The 19312-nt window shown below is 41.0% G+C and overlaps 1 protein-coding gene across 1 annotated transcript; it reads right to left on the bottom strand.

Annotated features, from left to right (window-relative positions):
• Window positions 1-1770: 1770 nt before the first annotated feature.
• AS3MT (arsenite methyltransferase) lies at window positions 1771-18272 on the bottom strand (the record flags this gene model as incomplete). Its single annotated transcript, XM_082643662.1, is given in 13 exon segments — window positions 1771-1890; window positions 1894-1977; window positions 8910-9044; window positions 10867-11003; window positions 11006-11008; window positions 11335-11466; window positions 12852-12933; window positions 14071-14140; window positions 15178-15314; window positions 16060-16210; window positions 17461-17588; window positions 17858-17898; window positions 18101-18272. Coding segments are annotated over 13 exon segments (1293 nt in total). The 3' UTR covers window positions 1771-1869.
• Window positions 18273-19312: the final 1040 nt, after the last annotated feature.

The following is a 19312-nucleotide window of genomic DNA, read 5'->3' as shown; positions in this document are numbered from 1 at the left end:
TTTCTAGCCCAATATCATCACTCAACATCTTTTGGGGGAACTGCGAAGTTCAGAATGACAAGCAAAAGGCTAATACCTCTTCCTCATAAATTTTGAAAAGCCTAATAAACCAAATAACCAGAACACCCTTTCTTTTCATCTTTTCCCCTCGCAGGACCATCGAGCATTCATGAATAGTAAAGTATGCCTAATCCCAGCTGTACCATTCTAACTAATGCTGTCACTGAAGTAGGTTATGATTGGGTAGATATTGAACTCTAGAACCAAGAAAGCTCTGTTTAGAATCAAGGTCACATAGATGAATCGGGCTTAAAAGATACCATCTGCCCTTTCCTCACTTTGTAGTAATAAGTTAGGGTCTATAGCTGAACCCACTCAGAAATCTGAGAATTTCTCCATTTTGAACAGCTTTGTTAAAAGAGGGGTCTGTCCTGTAAAAGTCATTCCAATGTTTTACAAGACCTCTTGTATTCCCATACCTCTAATGAAAAAATTTCTTGGGTCATGCCAATTTCCCCCTTCTTTTTTTTTTTGGCCATGCCATGTGGCACATGGGATCTTAGTTCCCCAACCAGGGGTGGAACCCACGTACCCTGCATTGGAAGCGCGGAGTCTTAACCACTGGACCGCCAGGGAAGTCCCTCCCCTCTTCTTCTTTTTGCACTGAGCTCAGAGCGACTAGTTGAGATTTTCTTATTAAAATTCTTCATTGCTTAAAGGCTGTTATTTAAAAACTGAACTATCAGCTCCTGATGACAAGGACCATGGCGTATATATGACTTACACTTTCTGTGCCCCTGACAAAGTCTTCAGGTACAACTGGTCTTCAATTTATTTACTCACTCTTGAACCTTCCCTTAATGCTCTTAATTTCTAATGATATAACCATCCTTGAAATATTCCTCAATCTTCTTTAACTACGGAAACTAGAACTAAATTTAATATTTTCCTAAAAGTTTAACCAGGGCACCTTATAAAGGAAAAGAAAACCCACCATTTTTACATCTCCTAGCTTATCTTTTAAAAATTATCAAACTTGGGCTTCCCTGGTGGCGCAGTGGTTGAGAGTCCGCCTGCCGATGCAGGGGACACGGGTTCGTGCCCCGGTCCGGGAAGATCCCACATGCCACGGAGCGGCTAGGTCCATGAGCCATGGCCACTGAGCCTGCGCGTCCGGAGCCTGTGCTCCGTGGCGGGAGAGGCCACAACGGTGAGAGGCCCGCACACCGCAAAAAAAAAAAAAAAAAATCAAACTCTTTTCTTGATCCGGTTAAGATTTACTGCAGATGGTCATTATTTTATCACACATTAGGGTAAACTGAGGTCAAAAAATGATTACCTGTTTTCTTCATTCAACTGCACATTAAAAAGAAGAAAAAAAAACAACTTTGATTTAAAAGACCAATTACCTCAAGAGCACTCCTACCAAATTTGATTTGGCAATATTTTGGCATGATTAGCATGAGTTCAGTAGGAGCTCTGTTTAATGAGCAAACATGGTGAAAAGTCCAAAAGGTGCTATGCAGGTCAGAAGGAAGATGTTTTCCCTGAGGCCCTTGGCCAACTGTTATTTCTGAAGCCTTTCTTGCCCATCAGCCAGGCTTTCAGACTGCTTCTCAGTTCCATTTCTGGCCACTAGGTGGCACCAGACTCAGTTAAGAGAAAAACTGCTTAACTAGTCTTTAGATGATTTTGCTGTGAACCTTTAATCAATACTTTGTCAAAATAACTCACTAATTTTTATCTAAAATACGGTGGAGTTTTGCCTTTTATTCTTTCTTGTGGTATGGGCTGTGGGGAAGAGCAGGTTAAGACATGTGTAACTCATTCTTTCACCTCCTGCCCACTGTCTTCTGGTCAGCTGTTGTTTTAGCAGCACTTCTCTGTGCCTCAACAGCCGCTGGCAGCTTCAGGGGGACTTCCTGACTTTGCATTGTCAGACCCTTCTGCAAGCTTGAATGGATCTGTGATTATATCCTGTCAAAAGACAAACCAAAATGAAAGGACAAGTTAAAGGTGTTTCAAAAGACCCAAACACTAACATTTCAGTTGGACTTAGGTTGATTTACCTAGAAGGAGGATAAAATTTTACAATTCTGGGCTTCCCTGGTGGTGCAGAGGTTAAGAGTCCGCCTGCCGACGCAGGGGACACGGGTTCGTGCCCCAGTCCGGGAAGATCCCACATGCCGCAGAGCAGCTGCGCTGCTGAGCCTGCGCGTCTGGAGCCTGTGCTCCGCAGCGGGAGAGGCCACAACAGTGAGAGGCCCGCGTACCGCAAAAAAAAAAAAAAAAAAAAAAAAATTTTACAATTCTGTGAGGTCCTGGGAGTAGCATCAGTCACTAACTTATAAAAGTAGCTGTCTTTTCCTGACGTTTCTAATCAAGTTATCACTACTTTCAAGGTAAACTTCATTTACAGCTTTGGAAAGGTGTTCCCTTTGGGGCCAAGAGAGTTGATTCTGCTTTGTTTCGTTTTATGGGATTCCCATTTGTTTGTGCCTTTTACCTTTTTGGAACTGAGCTACTGAAATGCTGAAACTTCTTCCTTTCCCTTACTCTAATCTCTAGAAACGTGTGCAAGAGAAGGAGGTAAGTCCCAGATACCAGGACCCTCATTAGCAGTTGCTGATGTTCAGATGTTGAGATTGCCAACCACAACCAGCAAGATTTCAGGGCAGAGTAAGTGGAATTTTCAAAAGATAAGACGGCAATCTTTATTTTTCCTCCTTTCATCTTCAAATGAGATACCTCCACCAGCAGTGCCAACGGGGTCAGAGAAAAAACAGGCAAAAAGGTTGGAATTCAAGGGTATGAACAAGCCACCTTAAATAATGAAAGTGAATTCATTAAACATGAATTTACACTCTTATTATTTATTGGTGGTCACTGCAAATAGAAGGGTGTACAAGTGATATATCACTTCCAAATGCATGCTTTCAGCCCAAAAAGCTCTCAAGACTTGAAATAAATAAAAGGTGGGACACCTTGACAAGCAGTCCTTTCCAGCACCAACATCGTGTGCTTCTATGAACAGTATAGCTACGGAGAGGTAGTGCAGCATACTGGTTAAGAATGTCAGTTCTAGAATCAGACGTGGGTTCAGAGTCACTGCTTTCTAGCTGTGTGACCTTGGATTAGCAAATTAATCTCTCTGAGCCTGTTTCTTCGTCTGTAAAATGAAGATAAGGGGTATCGTGAAGAGTAAATGACGTGGTGCCTTCACATATCAACTGTTCGGTAAAGGCTAGGTCCTCTATACTATTACTACTGTTGTCATGTGATTACCACCACGACTGTTAACTGGAGCAAGACAGTACAGAGCACACCTCCTATCTGCATCATTTCAGATGCTGCAGTGTTTTAATAACATAATTCTTTTAAATAGCAAAATACATTTTTCTTCTCAGAATTAAAAAAGGAGGAGGAAGAGAAGAAGAGAAAAGAAAAGCTTTCTCAGAAACAGTCATTATCGAGTCAACCCTCAGTAACAGGCAGTACTTTCATTCCTCTATTGCAGTAACTGATAGGAAAACAAAAATACAAGCCATTCCCTACATGCCGCCTGCTTACGGTACTCAGGAATCTATCATTAAGGTCCTCCATAAAAAAGATAAGAATGTCCTCCCCCGAGAGCACAAGGTTATATTTCTAGGACACACAGTTGTTTCATTCTTTAAATCTTCCTTCAGTGTCAATTATTCCCATTTCAGAAACGTGGAGCTGATGGCAAGACAATGGCACAACCATAGGCTGTAAGAAATACGCTAGGACAGATGGGAGATTGTTATGATAAACCAGTTCAAACATGTAGAATGTTGCATTCCAGCCTGAGGTCAGGAACGCTCCTGCACGTGAGGTGCTGCTAGCTAGGAGAGCTATGCTAGTAGAAAATCATCTCCTGCAGAAGCAAACTCACTTAACTACAGTTTCCCAGCCAGAGTGCAGTGGAAGTGCTTTGGCTGGGGAAAAGACTTCCTTTACTTGTAACTAATTTTCTGACAGCTTTTAGAGCCAGGATTCAGGAAACCAGGTACAGGAGAATTAGAATGATGAAAATATTTCAAGATAAACATTGATTCTGACCAGCAAGATTTTGTTATCAGTGAAATACCAAGAATTTCAAAAGACCAATAACACATTCATGAAATGTAATGGCCTGAAAAGTCAGAATTCTTGTTTTTTCTACTTTCCCCCCAAAAGTTACCTCCTTAGAAACACAGAAGGGTTGACAATAGCAGAGTGCTCAAGAACTGAATAAAGCAAAGAAAGAAAATCGCTCTTTACCTCTAGAGGTGGCTTCTACACTTAGCTTGGACTTGATTCATGCTGGTAATAGTGGCCAAACAAGAACATACCAGGCTTTTTTGGCCCCAGGATTCTTGTCTCCAATTCCTCAACTACAAATTTACCATTTTGGAGAGTGATCTGGCTTGCAGGATCTCAGTTCCCCAACCAGTGATTGAACCTGGGTCACAGCAGTGAAAGCCTGGAATCCTAACCACTAGGCCACTAGGGAATTCCCAATAAGCTTTACTCTTAGAGTGAGAGAGTGGCATGGACATATATACACTACCAAACGTAAAATAGATAGCTAGTGGGAAGTAGCCACATAGCACAGGGAGATCAGCTCGGTGCTTTGTGACCACCTAGAGGGGTGGGATAGGGAGGGTGGGAGGGAGACACAAGAGGGAGGAGATATGGGGATATATGTATATGTATAGCTGATTCACTTTGTTATACAGCAGAAACTAACACACCATTGTAAAGCAATTATACTCCAATAAAGATGTTAAAAAAAAAAAAAGACTACTTGGGAATTCCCTGGAAGTCCACTGGTTAGGACTCGGCACTTTCACTGCCAGGGCCCCGGCTTCAGTCCCTGGTTGGGGAACTTAAGATCCCACAAGCCGCCCAGTGTGGCCAAAAAAAAAAAAAAAAAAAAAAAGACTGCTTGTGAGGTAACAAAATGCGGGGGAGGAAAAGGCACAAGAGTTACTTGTGTATCAATATGTGCCCCACGTATCCAAAATTTCTATGAAATATAAACAACAGAAAGTAAAATTCATGGAGAAAAGATTACAGAAATTCTGAGCTCAGGAGAAAGGGTTTATGAGAGAATGATAAAAGAATCCTGCAAAGATGATCAGAACTCAAATACGTAGAACACGGTTCCAAGGGACCAAGAATATTAACAAATACAAGTCCATAACCATAACCACCTCTATTTCTTGAGTATGTATTATTTGCCAGGCATTGGCCAACATTTACATGTATCATTCCATTTGATTCTCACAACCTGAGGAAAAAAGGGATTATTACCTCCCCATTACACATGAGGAAATTGAGGGTTTAGGGAGGTTAGGTAAGGTATCCAAGATCACACACAAGTGGCAGAGCCAAGATTTGAACCTAGTCTATCTGACTCCAAGACCTGTGTACTTAAACCCCATGCTGTGCCACCACCCTGCCCCAGCAAGATCAGTAGCTTATTTCCCTGAGCTTCCAACATCCAGTGCCTTGAGGTGCATCACTGTAATGACTTTGGTGAATGTTAGAAGTTCTATCAGAGGGGCTTCCCTGGTGGTGCAGTGGTTAAGAATCCACTTGCCAATGCAGGGGACACGGATTCAAGCCCTGGTCCAGGAAGATCCCACATGTCACGGAGCAACTACGCCCGTGTGCCACAACTACTGAGCCTGCGCTCTAGAGCCGGCGAGCCACAACTACTGAAGCCCGCGTGCCTAGAGCCCATACTCTGCAACAAGAGAATCCACTGCAATGAGAAGCCTGAGCACCGCAACGAAGAGTATCCCCCACTCACCGCAACTAGAGAAAGCACGGGTGCAGCAACGAAGACCCAACAGAACCAAAAATAAATAAATAAAATAAATTTAAAAAAAATTTTTTTTAAAAAGGAAGTTCTATCAGACAAAAGAGACTTGAAATCCATCACTAAGCCTGTTCTAAATAATAAAATACTATAAAAGAATGAATGGACTAATAAAATAATTATGCTAGCATGAATGGGGAAAAGGTAAAAGTAAATAAGAGGAAGAGAGATGCTAATATCTGTTAAAACTACCTATCTGCCTTCCTCACAGGGAAGTTGTGAGAGATGACCTGAGATAAATTGTGATAAAATGCTTTAAAAAATGCTACACCAGTATTTCAGTTACTAGAATAATTCTAAATATGAATCTAAGACATTTTAGAAAATATTCATTTTCAAATATGCTGGAATACTGGCTCAAATATACATTTAAGAAATTAGATATGATAGAAATTAGCATTCCAAAACAGCAGAGAAATGAATTAATAGGAAAATCTGACTAGTTAATATTCAGAAAAATAGCGACACTCTACCTGAATATTTATGTTAAAATAAATTCAAAGGACTTCCCTGGTGGTCCAGTGGTAAAGAATCCACCTTCCAACGCAGGGGATACAGGTTAGATCCCTGGTCAGGGAACTAAGACCCCACATGCCGTGGGGCAACTAAGCCCACGTACCTCAACTAGAGAGCCCGTGTGCTGCAAACTACAGAGCCCACATGCTCTGGAGCCTGTGCGCCACAACTAGAGAGAGAAAACCCACACGTCACAACTAGAGAGAAAAAACCCAAACGCCACAACTAGAGAGGAGCCAGCACGCCATAACGAAGAGCCCAGGTGCTGCAAGGAATATCCCGTGTGCCGCATCTAAGACCTGAGACAGCCAAAAATAAAAAGTAAATAAATTAATTAATTTTAAAAAAGGAAAGGAAAAGAGGAATTTAGCATTTTAAAAAAATAAATTCCAGATGGAGTAAAAATTTAAATGTGAAAAACAAACCATGGAAGTACTAGAAGAATCTTCAATGACGTTGGATTAAGTAATAGATTCTTAGCGATGATACCCAAAGCACAAGCAAAGAAAAACTAACTGGACTTCATCTAAATTAAAACCTTTTATGTATCAAAAGACACTATCAAGAGAATAAAAAGATAACATACAGAATGCGAGACGTTTTTGCAAATCATGTACGTGATAAGGGTCTAGTATACAGAATATATAAAGAACTCTTACAACTCTGCAACAAAAAGACAAATTACCCAATTTAAAAACAGGCAAAGGACAAGACATTTCTCCAGAGAAAATATACAAGTGGTCAAGAAATTATACAGCCAACAAGCACATGAGAAGATGCTTAACATCATTAGCCATTAGGGAAATGCAAATCAAAACCACAGTGAGGGGCTTCCCTGGTGGCGCAGTGGTTGAGAGTCCGCCTGCCGATGCAGGGGACGCGGGTTCGTGCCCCGGTCCGGGAAGATCCCACATGCCGCAGAGCGGCTAGGCCCGTGAGCCATGGCCGCTGAGCCTGCGCGTCCGGAGCCTGTGCTCCGCAACGGGAGAGGCCACAACAGTGAGAGGCCCGCGTACCGAAAAAAAAAAAAAAAAAAAAACCACAATGAGGTACCACTTCACACTAAGATGGCTACAATCAAAACAGAACAGAAAATAACAAGTGTTGGCAAGGATGTAGAGAAACTGGAACCCTTGTACACTGCTGGTAGGAATGTAAAATGGTGCAGCCACTGTAGAACACAGTTTGGTGGCTTTCCAAAAAGTTAAATGGAGAATTACCATATGACCCAACAATTCCACTCCTAGATATAGACCCAAAAGAATTGAAAATAACTACTCAAACAAGTACATGAAGCACATACACAGGCATGTTCACAGCAACACTACTCACAATAGCCAAAAAGTGGAAACAACCTGAATGTCTATCAACTAATGAATGGATAAAAAAAAAATGAGGTGTATCCTCATTTTTAGTCCCTAATACAAGGGACTACTGTTCAGCCATAAAAAGGAATGAAATACTGCTATATGGCTAAACCTTGAAAACAAAGTAAAAGAAGCCAGACAAAAAAGGCCACACAGTGTATGACTCCACTTACATGAAATGTCCAGAATAAGCAAATCCAGAGACAGAAAGCAGATTAGTTATTGCCAGGGGTGGGAGAGGGGGAGATTGGGGAATTAGGGCTTAATGGGCATGGGATTTCTTTTGCAGGTGATGAAAGTTTTCTGGCACTAGACAGTGGTAATAGTTGCACAACCTTATAAATATACTAAAAGCTGCTAAATTGTACACGTTAAAATGGTTAAAATAATGAATTTTATGTTACATGAATTTTATCTCATTTTTAAAAAGTACTAAAAGAAAATATAAATTTATAATGTTCACATAGATCATTGTGAACTTCCTATAATAATTCCTTTAACCATTTTCTATTAGAGTGATATTCATTTTTTAATTGCTCTATAAGAGATTGTCCATTATATTTTGCAAATATTTTCTCTCATTTATCTTTTTAGTTGCTTTTTTTTCCTGAATAGATGTTTTCAATTTTTATGTAGTCATTTCCTTTATGGTTTCTTTCTCTCTTTTTTTAAGCTTCTTTTTTCTTTTAATTTATTAAAAGAAAAAAAGTGAGCAGGGGCTACTCTTCATTGCGGTGCTCAGGCTTCTCATTGCGGTGGCTTCTCTTGCTGCGGAGCACGGGCTCTAGGCGCACGGGCTTCAGTAGTTGTAGCTTGCGGGCTCTAGAGCACAGGCTCAGTAGTTGTGGTGCACAGGCTTAGCTCTTCCACGGCATGTGGGATCTCCCCGGACCAGGGCTCGAACCCATGTCCCCTGCATTGGAAGGCGGATTCTTAACCACTGTGCCACCAGGGAAGCCCAGGAAAATGAAGTTATGAAGGTAAATCATTTTATAGGTACAAAAATGCTAGAAATAAGTTATGGTGGCCAACTAAAAGAACAATGCTTTGTTTCTTGCTTTAGCAGTCTGTGGTGACCATAACGATTTTTTAAATAGTTCTCTGTTTGAGGTTAGGGAATTGAAAGCCGAGCAAACCTTTGCTTCAAAAGCAGTATAGCCTCCACATGTCGGCAACTTCTCTCCAATTGGCCTGATCAGAAAATCTTGGGCAAATCGTGAATTCTTCAGGATAGCTGCTGTTTCTTCGTCCACTTCAACAGTTTCATCTTTCTGAAGGGTAGCATGAAAAACACATTCTTAGAGATGCCACTTTTGTCTCAATAGAAGAAAAACACCCTGAAGTTCTACTAACGAGCAATATCTCAAGATAAAGAGACTATACCTTTTGACATAAGTATTTTCTCATGTTCAGACCCTGCTGCTAGCTTCATGCTTATTTCCACATGGAATTGACCAGTGTCGTCATCAGTTTTCCTTTGGTGACAGTGCAAAAAAAAGGGCACTCGTGGCTTCAGTGTCTAGTCTCTGCTCAGAGGCAAATGTAGAAAACCACTGCTCTCTGAGTTTCACCTTAGTCATTGCTAAAATGAGGGCTTTGGACTAGTGGCTTTTAAAGTGTATTTCCTTGAGTCCCAGGGTGCCTGGGAGGTGTGTAAAGGGTCTACGCCTTGGGAACCAGGAGCGAACACAGGAGATTCTGAGCTGTCCAATCCCTGCTCCTATCAGATAAACTCTGCTTGTATCCCTTCAGATACTGGGGTTATATAAAGCAATGATGGACACATAGTAAGTATTGATCTTTTAAATAAAATTTTGCTGAAAAAGATAATTCGGGGGGGGTTAGAGAGTGGGCAAAATGGCTAAAGTGGATCAAAAGATACAAACTCTCAGTTATAAAATAAATAACTCATGAGGATACAATGTACAGCATAGTGACTTTAGTTAATAATAGTGTATTATATATTTGAAAGTTGCTGAGAAAGTAAATCTTAAAAGTTCTCATCACAAGAAAAAACAATTTGTAAATATGTATGGTAATGGACATTAACTATACTTACTGTGGTGATCATTTTGCAATACATACAAGTATTAAATCATTATGTTGTATACCTGAAACTAATATAATGTTATATGTCAATTATATCTCAATAAAAAATAATTCTGCTATTAGAAATGTTGTTTTGAAAGCCAGTAGACCAGAGTAATGATTTCAAAGGCCCTTCCCACTCTGATCCTGTGAATCTAATGAAGCAGGCAAGTGGCAGTGTATCAGTGAAAAAGCATTAATGGCTCTGCTGCACCAGGGCGTATTTTAGAAATTTGAAAATGCTATCTAGACAAAAAAATCAGATGAAGGAAACAGTAAAGTTCTTCCACCTTTGGAGCAAATAATGACCGTATCTTCTATTTACTGAGTTCCCAGTACCAATGTTTTGCTATATTATTGCTAATCTTTATAGAAATTCTGCCATGTAGGTATTATTATCCCTACTTTTACAGTGGAGCAACTTGCATCTCTAACAATTTTGGTGGCACATTCAAGTTTACCTGAGTAATCAATAAATAACAGAGCCAGAATTTGAAACCAGGTATCTAACTCCAAAGCCTGTATGTCTCTGTTTTGAGAAAACAAAACCTACTCTAAAAAGAGTAGTAGAAATGTCAATGTCATCATTAAACACTAACAATCCTTAATTCCACAATACAATTAAACAACTGAAATACTGTTATGCAGTCCTCTCCTATTTTTCCATCCTTTCTCTATAATTCCATTAATCTGATGTCTGAATGACGTTTCTCATAGAAAAGTTTTTTAGATGTCACAATGGTATTTGGTTATGTAGGAGAATATTTTATTCTTAGGAGATGCATGCTGAACTATTTAAAGGTAAAATGTCATGATATCTGCAACTTACTTTTCAATGGTTCAGCAAAAATGTATATACGTATATGTATATGTGTGTGTATATATATAGACAAACACACATACACCAAGACCAGAAAAGTGAGAAGCAATGCAAGGTTAAGAAAAGGTTCCTGGAGCAAAGGAAAGAATAGAAAGAATGCTGGAAGTCACGGAAATCTTATTTACCTTAAATGTGAAATTTGCATCAAATATTAGTTCTTTCTCGTGTCCTGTGATTCCTCCATTGTAAATAACTTGGCATCTTTTGGTTGGTCCCATCTTAGGGAGTTTGAAAAGGAGAAATGTTGCAGAAACAAAACGGCATCACCTAAAAACAGAATATACTCATGGTTCATCTCCAGCACTCCAACGGCTATTGGTTTGCTCAGCAGATGAAGACTTAATATTATAAAGACAATTTCTTCTTTGCATGCCATCAATTATCTTTATGGGCACATCACTCTATTTACTGAATAACTTCAAAGTGCTTTATTAAATGCCAAACTTTGGGAGGTTGCCATTAAACAGGAGACAAGATGGAGATTTCCAGATGACACAAAGTCTCCTTCAATGAGACTCACTCAGGAGACACTTGATAATCAAATTTGAACCATTCAGGGTGCAGTTATAACAGCCCCTACTGCTGTTTCTTACCGATCATGTTTTCTAGTTCCTTGTTTTGAACTGTAATAAAATTGGCAGTGACCAAACGTGGAGGGCAGAACCCAATTTTTTGGGCAAGGATAGCAAGGTACTTCCAGTACAAAGCACCACCCAGGCACTCACCTAAAAAAAAGAAAAATCACAGATCAACGAATACAACTAGGTATTAAGGGAATTATTCTTCTGTATAATTGATTAGGCTATGGTATTACTTAAGGCATAGGTTCTAGAAAAATAGGAGAAGGACCTGAGTGTCCCCCAAGGTATAGAAAGTTATGGTTGAAACCAGATATGCTAGCTAATGGTCTCTGGGAACCATTGTTCAGGACAGTCACTAATATATTGGTTCTATCAATCATAATATTCATGTATGTATTAGGTCACATACTGAAAAGCACTGTTATGTAAAAAAACATACAAGAAAAATTCCAAAACTGCCTCTTAGTTCCAGATTAATCTCATAATGATCTGCTATTAGAACAGTAATTACTATTAATGTTCATAAGGCATTTTACAGTTTTTAAATTTATTACATCAACAAATTAGAAATAATCTAAATCATCACCAGTAGAGAAATGGTCAAATAAATTATGGTACAGCTGTACAATACAGTTGTATAATACAAACATTTAAAAAATTTTTTTAAGTTTTAGGCTTAGGAAATATGCTAAATAAAATTAGAATACTAAATTCTATATGCAGCATACTCCCAATATTATTATACACACCCACAGGAAAAAAAAAACCCTAAAAGTGTGTATACTAAGCTATTAAAAGAAGTTATTACTGGGTTATGTGCTTAGTAGTAACTTTTTCTTTTTGTATTTTCCAACTTTTTTTTTTTTTTTGGCTGCGCCACATGGCTTTCGGGAACTTAGTTCCCCGACCAGAAATTGAACCCGGGCCCCCTGCAGAGTCCTAACCACTGGACCACCAGGGAATTCCCTATTTTCCAACTTTTTAACAATATCCATTTCTTCTTGTATAATAAGAAAAAAGTTAACATAATTTATTTTAAAAGTTAAGAACTTTTGATTTCATAACCAGACTGACCAAACACAAGCATTTATCTCCTCAACGTCCAGAGACTCCATGAAAATGACAGTAAAGGAATCGACAACACAATAATGATGAGAACACGGGGAATTAAGGAGGCATCAACTCTGGAGCAGTTGCCATCATTTCCACACTAGAGCTTTTTTTCTTTTTTTTTTCCACACTAGAGCTTTTAAGAATTTCTCACATTCATTATCCCATTTAATCTTCATAACAGCCCTATAAGGCAGATTGAATTATTACCTACATTTTACAGTACGGAACACACGACTCAAAGAGATTAAATTGTCCAAGGTCATACCAGATTTGTGTCAGAGGAGGAACAGAACCTAAGCCTCCTGAACTAATCCCATGTTCCCACATCACACAGCCTCATCCTGGATATTAGCAGGATGGAACTCTGTACTTGGACGAGTATCTGCCTCAAAACAAAATAAAACACAAAAACCTACCCCTTAAAACTTTGTGTGTCCTGACTTCTTCTGGCAATTCAAGGCTAGCATAGACGTCACTGAAATATAGCTCCCCACCGTGCTGAAACAGCAGAATTAATCCAAACAAGGTTAAAGATTACATTAGTCCCAGATAGCAAAGAAAGGAATGAGGGGCTAAAATCAAGTTTTAAAAAAACAACAGAAGTTCTTGAGCTGACCCTTTTTGGACAAATAACTGCTAGCTGCCTCCCTAGTTATAATCATAGCCAACTGCCAAGATTTTTTTCAGTGCCTCACTCAACAGGTAATAAAATAACTTTCCAAGCTTAACCAATCTGAAGCAAAAGCAACCCCAGGTTGTTACAGAACTAACAGAAGTATATAGTATTCATAAACTCTTCTCCCTTAAAAATTATATAACTTTGGTAATGTTGTTATTTATTTTTATAATAACACATTATCTTTTTAAAACATTGTCCTTAAAATCTCAGGCATATGAGTGATCAGGAATTTTAAGATTTTATTCAGCTAATTTCAAGAGCATGGACATCTAGATTCTATAGTAATGTCTCTACCTTCTACACATACACCCTGCTGAAAACAGTGAGCTGGTCTATACAATGGCCTACTCATTAAGACATTGTTAAATCATTTCTACATAGATATTCTTATTTGATCTCTAAAACAGCCCTATAAACCAAGAATCTCATAATCTTCTATCTTCTGTCATGAAGAGATACATCTCATGATACATATAGAGGGTGTGGAGCTCCTGCAAGTTTTCCTTTAAGAGAGTAGTTAACGGAAAAGATCCATCTTCCTTAACTTCCCAAAGATCTGGAGCCCTGATGGATACAAAATAAGGATCCCTGAGAAACACTGTCCATGCTAGGAAAGTATATACAAAATAACCTTAGTAGTCAGTCCAAAGGTCCCCGCAGCTCTGCAGATGCTATTCTAGGATTATGTACAGCAGCAAGCAGGAGAAAAAACAGCCAAGAAAGCAAATTTTAACATATTCAATCACAATCATGACTCTCAGATTTATCACCTTTTGAAATCTAGAGGAAGACAAATTCATATCTAGGGTATTCCTGTCACTCCCACATTTTGCCACTCTTTCTAATTTAATGGAGAAATGGAGAGTTTGAGCTCTCAGCTCAAGGGGACAGAACAGGACATATCCCATGTGCTCTCACTGATGTTCAAAGACCACTGGTCTCCCTCTTCCCCTCACCTTTAACACTCGATATACCTCCTGCAGCACTTGCTGTTTATCAGGTACAAGGTTAATGACACAATTGGATCTAAAAAAGAATAGACAGAATGTCAAGCACATCTGCAGACTACTTAGACACCTTCAAATCCTTTTAGTCCCTAAAGGTGGTTCCCACCATTTTCTCAAAGCTACACTATTCTTCCCACCTCCCTCCTCTCTTCCCCACACTCAACTTTGTCCCAAGATAAGGGAGATGGACAGAGTGTTTGAAATCTCAATAAACTGTTAGCAAGTTTGAGTGTGCAGAAAAAATTCTGAGGCATGCTTCTTATTTGTTTCTGCCCTGATGTTGATCATGCAACAAAATGACCTGGGACCAGATGCCTACTGCACAAGGCATTTCTTATGCCACATGTAAATAGGCTAAGTTCCTCAAAGGCAGCTTTATTAAGGCATGATTTGATAATTCAGAGGAAAAACAGCAACACAGAATCCTATAATTTGCCATGAAAATAATACTGAAGATAATATATTGTATAAGCAGACTCATTGGTCTTGCTGGTCTTTTGGGCTCATTCGTAAACCACGGTTAAGTTTAAAATACATTCTCAGGACTTCCCTGGTGGTACAGTGGTTAAGAATCCGCCTGCCAGTGCAGGGGACACAGGTTCGATCCCTGGTCTGGGAAGATCCCACATGCCATGGAGCAACTAAGCCTGTGCGCCACAACTACTGAGCCTGTGCTCTAGAGCCCACATGCCACAACTACTGAAGCCCGAGCCCCTAGAGCCCGTGCTCTGCAACAAGAGAAGCCACCGCAGTGAGAAGCCAGTGCACCACAATGAAGAGTAGCCTCTGCTCGACACAACTATAGAAAGCCCGTGCACAGCAACGAAGACCCAACGGAGCCAAAAATAATAATAATAATAAAATACGTTCTTTCTCAGGCTAGTGTGTTCTGTGGCTGGTGGACTACAAGTGCCCCAGGCCAGCTCCATCCCTTTATTAAGTTATGCTAAGTTTAGTTTAACCCCCCAAATAAGAATCCACTCAGCAAAAAGTGGTGACATTCGTGTGTTCAATAGGAAATGGGCTATATTCACAATAGTAAGGACACAGACCTACATAACAATATCGTAACTCTCATTCTTGATTCCAGCCTCTCCTAACTTCTCTATATAGCCATGACTAAAAGTCACACTGGGTGCCTGGAAGCCATATTTTTCCATGTGATATTCAATGTACTTGTTAGCCACTTCTACCTAAAGGAAGAAAAAAAACAGATTTGATAATCAACATTTATTTATTTATTTATTTATTTATTTTTGCGGTATGCGGGCCTCTCACTGTTGTGGCCTCTCCCGTTGCGGAGCACAGGCTCCGGATGCGCAGGCTCAGCGGCCACGGATCACGGGCCCAGCCGCTCCGCGGCATATGGGATCCTCCCAGACCGGGGCACGAACCCGTATCCCCTGCATCGGCAGGCGGACTCCCAACCACTGCGCCACCAGGGAGGCCCCCGATAATCAACATTTTTGAATGCACTAATTTTTTCCTAAAGTTTCCTATTACTAATGGAATATACTGCCCCCAGAATGTTTTAGGTATGTAAACAAGGTTCATCTGGGCATGCAGGATATACTACAGAGTGGGACAACTCAATGGGGCATAAACCCCCTGTTTGATACATGGGTTTTATTTGAATAAACTCTTCATTCAATAAGAAAATCTTTCAGGATAGATGGTAGAAAGAAGGAAAAGATCAAACTCCATTCAGTCATCATGATATTCATAAATCAGATCAAACCTTTGACTCTGTTCTCCCAGAGAAGCCCCTAATTGTCAAAGTTCTCGGTTCCCAGGTCAGGAAGCAGTAGTGGTACAAGCGAGCACTGCATTTAGCACCCTTCTTAAATTATCCTTGAAGAGTCACAAGGAAACAACTTTATCTCTAAAAGAATGCTTTTCAGAATTTTTTCCTCCTTGTACTTGAAATAATTGCCTCACCTGACCTTCTGTCATGTCTATTCCGGTGACATGTCCCTTCTCACCAACCAGCTGACTAAGTGCATAGCAGTCTCGGCCACTTCCACTCCCCAGGTCCAAAATCCAGCAGTTTTCCAGACACTCAGGGATGACCAGACCACAGCCATAATATCTGGGAAATAGAAAATATATACACATTTTTTCCCTCTAGAGACGAGAAGATGTGGAACCATTAAATCTTATAAATCCTTCCTCCTTCCCTCCCTCCTTTCCTGCCTTCCATCATTCATTCAATTTCTCTTTAGATGTTTGGTCTCCCTCACTACACCGGAAGCTCCATGAAGGCTGGGACTCTATCCGCTTTGTTTACCATTGAATTGATGGGCACTGTACCAGGTACTAAGACAAATAAACCAACTAAAATATTTGTTAGGCATTAACTGAGCATATTATGCAGGTCCAGGACTTGCTAGTTATTGAAGAAGAAAGGTAAGACAAGAATTCTGTCCCTTAAGTGTATTTAACGAGGGAGATAAAACACAGACACAGAAAACATTTTCCATGATTTATTTACAAACTGAGTGGCACAGGAAGTAAGTGTTATAGTGGTTTGGGGAAGTGGTGCCCAAGGATTAAAGAAGGCTTCACAAAGTAGGTGGGACATCAGTGAGGTGTTGGGTAGGTAGGATTTGGAAGGTAGAAAGGAAGGGGGGGCTTCCCTAGTGGCACAGTGGTTCAGAATCCGCCTGCCAATGCAGGGGACATGGGTTCAAGCCCTGGTCTGGGAAGATCCCACATGCCGCGGAGCAACTGAGCCCACGTGCCACAACTACTGAAGCCCGCACAGCTAGAGACCATGCTCCGCAACAAGAGAAGCCACCGCAGTGAGAAACCCTCACACAACGAAGAGTAGCCCCCGCTGGCCACAACTAAAGAAAGCCCTCGCGTAGGGATGAAGACCCAATGCAGTCAAAAATAAATAAATTAATTATTTTTTAAAAAAGGAAGAAAGCAAGCAGGGGGAAGGCATTCCAGATTGACAACTTCATGCCGGGCAGGCAGAAATCATCTTGGCAGTGTTGATGGCAGGAGGAAGGGAAAGGTCTGGCTAGAGTAGTATAGTGCATCAGAGGGAGCCAAGGTTGGTTAGGAAGGGAGGGCCAACCTGGACAGGCTTGAATGTCAGGTCCAAGGAGTGTGAATGTATCCTGTGAGTAAAGGGGGAATGTGTGTGGGTCACTGGAAGTTCTTCAACAGAGCAGTAAGATGATCGATCAGTGCTGTGCTTTACCAGTTTTGTAATAGATAAGGCAAGCCCCATGGATTGGAGGAGACGGGTTAATTCCCTAGTGACCTGGCATCACTATATTTTGAGAAAGATGCTGTCTGGGGTCTTCATGGAGGCAGCACAGGGCACTTTACCTCAAGGATACTTCCTCATTTACATTCTGCAGGGCTTCCCGGATGTGCTTAGGGACTGGCCTGGCTGCAGTGACACACGCATTGGTCTGGAGGTCTGCTGATTTCTTCAGCACCTGCCCGTAGTAGGTCTGACCCAGGGGCCAAGGGTGGGGTGAGGGGTAAGGAAAGAAGAGTTGGAGCTGGTGTCCTCAGGGTGGAGGCGCCCATACGCCCCACCAACCCCCCTCCAACCCCCCCAGACCTGGCCAGCCTTTGCTCTTGCTCGCTACAAAGCTCTAAGCCCGGACTTGGCCCTGCCCCACCCCAGGGATCCTGGCGGGCCAAGCCGGGCTTCCAAAGGCCTACAGTTCCCACTCAGCTGAGGCTCCACCGCAGCCATAGGCCCTACTGCGGGCACCTGCACGTCCTTCCGGATCTCAACGTCGCGGGTGGTGGCCACTGCCGGGAGGGAGAAAAGGCAGCTTAAAGGCGAGGGCGCTGAGCCCGCATGGGGGAGGGGAGCCCCGGGACTGAGGGGTGGTCTAGGGGCGGGCGGCAGGCGGAAGCGCAGGGGGTGGTGATGGTGGGCGGTGGGGGGAGCAGGGTTAGGGGCAGAGGGCCTGCCCCGGGGGCGGACGGGAAGGCAAGGGACCACACTCACTGTCTCCTCGGCCTCCGGACTGCAAGACTTGGGTCCTCAGCAGCCGGCTCTCTAGGCCCAGCGCTCCAGAAGCCCAGCGCTCCCGAGGCCCCGCCCCCGGGCAGGAACCCACCTGCGCAGTCAGACCACGAGTCCTCACCTCGCGCTCCGGCCCTAGTGTGCCCAAAGTCATCTTGGCTGTCTTTGGTCTTTCCAACCAGGAAGAGGCTCTTACTATCAAGGACCTTCCTTTATTGCTCCACTGTGATTTTCATTTTATAACGCTCGTATGAACACCCACGTATATACTGATTTTTGCCCCCTTTGGGAATGAATTCACCTTTTCTCAGTCTACTTTCTAAAGTCAGGTGTATTGAGATAGAATTTACATTCAGTAAAATTCACCTTTCTTTATAAAGTGTACAGTTCTGTGAATTCTAACAAGGTATATACATCACCGCAATCAAGACTCTCACCCAAAAAGTTTCTTCCTGCCCCTTTGCATAGTAAATCTCCCCACCCCAGCTTCTAAACAACCATAGATCTGTTCTCCCTCCTTTCCCAGAATGTCATAGTGATGGAATCATATCAATGATTCCATATCAATCAATCTCAGTCTATTTCGAATTGTATTTAGGAAAGCAACTTTGCTAAGTTCATTTTTAACCTCTAGTATTTTTTTGGTCAATTCACTTGTTTTCTAAGTATTGTCATTTCATCTTGCAGAAAAAAAAAATTTAATTTAATTAATTTCTACACTCCTACACTTGAATACCTTATTTCCTTTTGTGGTTATAACAAGAATTTCTATTCATTAGGATAGTAAGGCCATATGGGGTTTCAACTGAAAGGATATCTGAATGGAAGATTTACTAAATTATACTCATTTTTCAGTCTCATCTGACAATAATAATCTTCCCAGATGTCAATCAGTTGTTGTTAAATGTTAAGAGGAAGGTGTTATATTTTTATATTTTTAACAAATTAAACCCATGGAAATGATCCTTGTTGGAATATTTTATAGGTTAGAATATCTCTATTAAGTGTGTAAAAATACATTTTTATAGATATCTGGTTTTTGGCAATTGTTTAATGGTGAAAACACTCCAAAATATTAGTTTTCAAAACACTCTCTCCATAAAATTAGTTCCTTCAGAAAAGTTGTCACTTTCTCACTCATTGTTAAAATGGTAACTTTATCTTGAAAGGACAGATTAGTGGGAGGTTAAGGAA

Source organism: Mesoplodon mirus (assembly GCF_964341445.2).
Source record: "Mesoplodon mirus genome assembly, chromosome: 2".
Classification (NCBI taxonomy): domain Eukaryota; kingdom Metazoa; phylum Chordata; class Mammalia; order Artiodactyla; family Ziphiidae; genus Mesoplodon; species Mesoplodon mirus.
The sequence above is the reverse complement of the archived record's forward strand: the minus strand, read 5'-3'. Positions and strand labels throughout refer to the sequence as shown.